The sequence below is a fragment of the Triticum urartu genome, chromosome 2A (assembly GCF_056163025.1).
Source record: "Triticum urartu cultivar PI428250 chromosome 2A, HENAU_Tu73, whole genome shotgun sequence".
NCBI classification, from domain to species: Eukaryota; Viridiplantae; Streptophyta; class Magnoliopsida; order Poales; family Poaceae; genus Triticum; species Triticum urartu.
Window position 1 is genome coordinate 759,220,529 of NC_141874.1, and position 6,497 is coordinate 759,227,025.

Genomic DNA, 6,497 nt, shown 5'->3' on the forward strand with positions numbered 1-6,497 from the left:
GTGCCCTTTCCCACCGGATCTACAACTTCCCCTACTCAATGTCATAGTCCTGCTCATCATCATTACCGGGTGCCCGGCCTGATTCCAACCACCGTGTTTGCACCTGCTTGAAATTTGGTGTGGCCCCAAAGAGACATAAAGAGAGGAGAAAGGGAGGTGGGACAATTATTTATAGTATATATGATGGGCATAAGTGATCGGTAAGGACCATTGGCCTGTTTTCCTTAATTACGGACTGTTACACTGAGTTGGAGGCTTGGAGCAGTTATCTAGCTGCACCAGCTTTCTCTATGAGGCTGGTTGTAATGTGAGTATCATATGCTAGTATTATGCATATGATATTAGCGTATGATATTACCTTCCTAATGCATAGTATCATATATTAGTATCATGTAGTACTTTATTTATTGCCATGCATGGCACAAAGTAGCATAACATTTATTATGATACGGTATCATGATATGATACTTCATCCTCTCTTTCTTCATTTAATGCTATGACATCTCATCAAAATTGTCTAGTTGGCATGCATGATACTAGCTATGATACTACCATTACACCAGCCTGAGGATAGCACACACTTCCGAGTTGCCGCGATAACACACTTGTGCATCCCCCTTATTTGTGCACATACACATCAAGTCTTTAATGGATAAACGTGCCACGGTCTTAGGGAGTATGAATTCTAGCGCGCAATAATTTTGAAATATAAAATAGGTAAAATTTCTGGATAAACAGTCACCACCATGCTATAGTTAAGCTTGACCACAAGGTCAGGATGGATTGTAACTAATAACGCCATCCATGGTGTATAACTCTGACTGTGACACGTTAGCTAGTAGTATGGTTTTTCTTTGAACTGATAGTAATAAGCATTTATCCGACCATTGTTAAATACTACTCCCTCCACCCCAAATTATTTGTCTTAGATTTGTCTATATACGAATGTATGACATTGTCTATATACAAATGTATGTCATACATTTGTATATAGACAAATCTAAAACAAGTAATTTGGGACGGAGGTAATACAATGTATCGTGTACACCAACTGCTTGCCACAGGAATGCAAGAAAAATGGCCTACAACAAGTTGATTACTGTCAACCCCACGTAAGTACATGGTGATGTATTGTTTGCGGTAAATTTGAATGTGTCACACATTTGCAGCTATAATTAAAAGTAACAATTACGTGTTTGTCGTTCTTCAAGCAACACAGTTGCAGCAAATCAGAGACAGGGAAACCATGGCTGGCCACGTCATCTTCAGAGAGATCGTGCGAGGGTCGAGCGAAAGACTGGGACAACATAGCTGAGCACGACGTCACCGATGGAGTCTAGGTAGAGAACTAACGGGTGCTGGGCGGGGAGGGGGGGGGGAGGTGGCTGGTGTCGGGAAAGGGGAGGAGGCTTAGAGGGATTGTTAGGGCGACAAAGGACTAGTGGAAGATTTAGGCGGGGCAGGACTGGACGGCGGAGAGATGCCGGCCATGAGTGATAGGATCAGCGGTTGGGAGGATAGGTGGATGGGGATAGGAGGTGGAAGACGATAGGTGGATCGATAGTTGGGAGGATAGTTGGATATGCGATATGACCCTCTCTCTCTCTCTCTCTCTCTCTCTCTCTCTCTTCTACGCCATCACATTCAGACTTTATTCTTGGTATACAAGTAGTCAATACGTTCATACAACACAAAAATAATCATAAGAAGCACAAATAAGAAAGTTACCACAAAAATTGCATCGATATGTATATTTTATGTTGTATTTGTACGTTTGCAATTTTACATCGTGTAAACAAAAAATTATGCCTGGTATACATTTGCTCATGCTTATGTTGAATAGTTTACATCATGTAAAATAACGGCACAAAGAAGATTTTTCACCCTCACGCTGAATAGCTGAAGTATTTGATTTATGTCTTTTCATGTATTGGTGCACATAGTACACAGGCCCAGTGTCTGCTTATGTTTTCGAATCCATTAGTACATACCTATATTGCGCATTAGCCTTCACCATTATGCACCAAGGAAAAAAACATGTCATGACAAAATAGTGCAACGCTTAAAATCCTCTATAGTGAAGCTAAACCGCGCTATAGCGACACTATCACGCTATAACGAACGATTGTACACTGATTTCATTTAGTGAGACGTTGTTCTGAAGGGAACGCTATAGCGTACTATTTCTTTCATTCTTATATGTACAACGTTTTGCTGAAACGCCGTAGTACGTACTTGCCTGTTTCAAGGCCTATTTTAGGGTCTTTTAAGGCGCCTCCTACCAGCTACAGTGTTGTAAGCTCAGCCCCCAAAAAAGCAATAGCTAGCTAGTAGAGTGCAGCATCACAGTCAGAGCGAACTGGTCCAACCGGCGATGAACTGTTCCGAGACAAGAACCAGCCACCCCGTGATAATATATACTGTATACAGCAAACGAGCTACGAGCAAGCAAAAGCAAGTTAGGAGATGGCAATGATGGACGTCGATGCTCCCTTTCTTGAGGATACGGAAGAGCCGCTCGCCGGCGTCTGCGACTTCCGCGGCCGCGCCGTCTACCGCACCACCTCCGGCGGGTGGCGATCCGCCTTCTTCCTCGTCGGTATGCACTGCATGTCCTAGAGCTAGCTATCTGTTCACTAGACCTAGTTAACTAACTTGCCAGCGATACATGCAGTGGTGGAGGTCGCCGTCATCATCGTCTACTACGGCGTGTCGGCGAACCTGATCACGTACCTGACAGGGCCGCTCGGCCAATCCAACGCGGCGGCGGCCACGGCAGTGAACGTCTGGACGGGGACGGCCAGGCTCATGCCGCTGCTGGGTGCCTTCGTCGCCGACTCCTGGTTGGGCCGCTACCGCTCCATCATCCTCGCCTGCACCCTCTATGTCCTGGTAATGAAGGAAATTACCTTGCTACAAATTTGGGTTAGCTTGTCTTACTTAATGGCTGCTTGGGAAACGACGCATGGACGTACAATATACACATATTCAGGCACATGACCAAAACCGGTGGTACGAAATTTTAAGATTAACAGTCACTACACTCGTCTTAGTTCAATGAAAACGATGACTCTAGTTAAAAATAAGATAATCCACCTTGATAGAATAAACAAAACGTCAAACCTAGAATTACCTGTTCATCCAGCTGTTTGGTTAGTTAGGCTTGTCTTAATTTGAAATTAATGCACCAGCACCGTACAGTTGAGTAGGCCACTACTTGACATGTCAAACTCGTCTATTTAAAAAACCCAGTCGACCTAATTAATCATGCTCAACCCTCTTTACTCCTTCCCAAGAAAAGATCCCAATCTTTTCTCTTCCTCCCGTCCGCGTCGCCGGTCCGCCCCATCTTCGATGGCCTTTGGACCATGGAGGTGCGGAGGACCTTGTGCCTCGTGGGCGGGAGGGAACACATTCTTGTTCTTGTTAGGTTCATTGCCTTGGTTGGGTCTGTCTGGCGGTGGTGATGTCCCTCAGTTGAAATAATTTCTCCCACATTCTATCTCAGTTCCCATGATGCATCTAGCGTCGTCGGAGGGCATGTGAAGGTGTATCTTGTCGGATCTCGCAAGATTCGATCGGTACCGGTCTTCGGTAGATCAGTTTGTACTAGGTCTTCGTTCGTCTTTGTTTTGGTGTTACAAGTTTGATCCTTCCCAACCATGGATTTCTTCATAGGCGATGGTTGCTCCTCTTGTGCACTAGTCCTATGAGGGCTTAGCACAACGATTTCCCGACTGTCTACTATAGTGAGGTCTGCCCAGCTCTGGTCAGGGAGGGGTGCTGTTGGCGGTGCGCCTTCAGCTGGCTCCGGTGCTCGTAGTGGTCACTAGGTGGTCTACGGACCTAGTTGTATTTATTACCTCTACTTTGTACTGTCGGCATTGAACATGAATAGGTTGGAAGTTTCTCGCACAAAAAAGAAAGTACTAGAAGAGACAGAAGATGATGTATTCCGCTCATATACTATATTAAATTGGATAAATACAAAGAGACAGAAGACGAATACAAACACACGAAAAATATGTCTTAGACAACTATACAAGTACTAGAAGTCTCCCGTAAAAATAAAATTAAGCCCTGGACGTACATTAGCACACCAGGGCCTCCGATTTCCTCTGCCGCCCCAGCACATGCCAATTCATGGTGTTCTCTGCCTTCTTCGTTGTCAGTACACACTATGCTAGCTAGTCGGCCCCAATTAACTTTAAGAAAATTTATATCAATTGGGCGAGGTCATCAATGTCGCTATCAGACCTCATCCCTCCCAAGTTTGTACGAATTATTTCCCCATGTTTGTAATTGGGCATTTTGCTCCAAACTGTATAGCAATATATTTTTTTAAATTTGAATGTAGCTGTACCATAATCAACATAGTTTGAGATTATTAGTGATAGCTTTAAGTACGCCTTAGCTTGAAGTGCTTCTCGACCATTTATTCCACAAATACTCCCAAGTCTAAACTACTCCTCTACATGCAGGGCTATGGCATGATCACTCTAGCATCAACACTCCTGTCTCAGCGACCGTCTGCATCCCTTGGCAAAGACTCCTCGTCTTCCCCTTTTTCGCTGGAGGTGTCCTTCTTCTATGTCTCCCTCTATCTCATCGCGCTCGCGCAGGGTGTCGGCAAACCTTGTGGCCTTGCCTTCGCCGCAGATCAATTCGATCCCAACCACGCCAGGGAGTTCACCGCCCGGAGCTCCCTCTTCAACTGGTGGCACTTCTTCATAGCCATTGGGATCAGTTTCGCTGTCATCGTTGTCAGCTACATCCAGGAGAATGTTGGTTGGGGAATTGGCTTTGGCACGCTCTTCACCGTCATGATTTGCGCTTTTGTTGTCTTCCTCCTTGGCATTCCCACCTACCGCCTCCATGTGCCTGTCACTGGCTCTGATAACCCTTTTGCTCGTCTTGGTCGTAGTGTCTTTGCGCTTGCTAGGAACTCAAGCTTCCGTGTCTGCACTAAAAGACATCATCATGAAGATGAAGATGTCGCAACCAGCATGGAGGAGGCGCGTTGCGTGCTACAACTACTGCCGATCTGGGCAGCATGCCTAGCTTATGGTGTGGTGATTGCGCAGATCATGACACTTTTTAACAAGCAGGGACGCACCCTAAATCGTCATATTGGTGGCCTAGAGCTACCTCCGGCCACATTGCAAGTGTTCTGGCCGGCAGCCGGCTTACTGTTTGTGCCCATCTATGACCGTGTTCTAGTTCCGGCACTACGTTACACGACGGGCACCCCATCGGGGTTGACGCTGTTGCAGCGAGTAGGTACGGGCATGGTTGTCTCAATGGTCGCCATGTGTGTTGCGGCATTGGTGGAGACCCAAAGGTTGGAGATGGCACGGAAGAACAACCTAGTTGACAACGCCATGGCGACGATACCGATGAGCTGGGCATGGTTGGTTCCGCAGTATGTGATGATTGGGGTGTCCGACGTGTTTGTGTTAGTCGGGATGCAGGAGTTCTTCTATGACCAAATGCCCAGTGAGCTTCGCAGCCTTGGCATAGCGCTCTTCTATAGCGTGATGGGAATCGGCGGCTTCATCAGCGGCGCTCTCATATCACTCATTGACCACATCACCCGCAGCGGTGGGGGTGAAAGCTGGTTCTCTAACAACCTCAATCGCGCCCACCTTGACTACTTCTACTGGTTGCTCGCTGGCCTAAGTGCCGCCGAGCTTGCGCTCTATATCTACATCACCAGAAACTATGTCTACAAGGAAAAGAGTCAGCTGAGAGTGACAACCTAGCACTACCACTTGTACGCATCGATCATATGATATGTTGTATCATCCGCAAATAAATTTTCACTCCATTGGACTATGGTCACTTATGTGATACTTGAAGAATATATATCTTTGATTAGTTTATGAAACCAATTTTATATTTATTTTAATTTTTTGTGTTGAGTGGCACTTGACTTTATAATAACCTTGATGGCATACGGCAGAAACCTACCATTTTTTCCTCTACTATACTAAGAAACACTGTGACATAAGATGTACTATAAGCTGATTAAAGCCATATGTGTAACTATGGCTATCATTTTTATGTGAAATTTTTTATGCCCAATTGAGCTATGCTTTTAAAAAAATCTGGGTTGGTTTCTTTGTTTTTCAGCAACTCATTTCGCAGTTGATATTTTGTTGAGGTTTTACTAGCACATATGCCCGTGCATTGCAATGGGAAGATATTTTTTGCAACAAGCAGCGAAAAAGATAATTGATGTGTTCATAAAAAAGGTCTCCATGGCAGTGGGCGACAGAGCGAGGAGCTGCGGTATTCTCACGGGTCATGTATGACCCGCGAGATCTTGATAGTGGTGAGTTTGGTCGGCGTAGCGGCGACCACCCAACTGACACCTTTTTTTTCCTCTGGGTCCACCTCCGTCTGGGAGTTGTGGTTGTGTCCTCATTTGGTTGCTGCGCGGCGACCTTCAAGGCATGATTACTTCGACTAATTTCTCCTATGTCGACGTAACCGGA

The 6,497-nt window shown here is 45.6% G+C and overlaps 1 protein-coding gene across 1 annotated transcript; it reads left to right on the forward strand.

Annotated features, from left to right (window-relative positions):
• Positions 1–2,290: 2,290 nt before the first annotated feature.
• On the forward strand, positions 2,291–5,891 carry LOC125527841 (protein NRT1/ PTR FAMILY 5.10). The gene is made up of 3 exons (XM_087545510.1): positions 2,291–2,599; positions 2,675–2,892; positions 4,482–5,891. The coding sequence occupies exons 1-3, from the start codon at positions 2,467–2,469 to the stop codon at positions 5,760–5,762; spliced, it is 1,632 nt and encodes a 543-aa protein (XP_087401636.1). The 5' UTR covers positions 2,291–2,466; the 3' UTR covers positions 5,763–5,891.
• Positions 5,892–6,497: the final 606 nt, after the last annotated feature.

Bases quoted from the DNA above. Each gene is read 5' to 3' on its own strand.
- LOC125527841 (XM_087545510.1), top strand. From the start codon at position 2,467: ATGGCAATGATGGACGTCGATGCTCCCTTTCTTGAGGATACGGAAGAG. The intron at 2,600-2,674 runs GTATGCACTGCA...CGATACATGCAG, and splicing joins ATCCGCCTTCTTCCTCGTCG to TGGTGGAGGTCGCCGTCATC. The intron at 2,893-4,481 runs GTAATGAAGGAA...CTCTACATGCAG, and splicing joins CCTGCACCCTCTATGTCCTG to GGCTATGGCATGATCACTCT.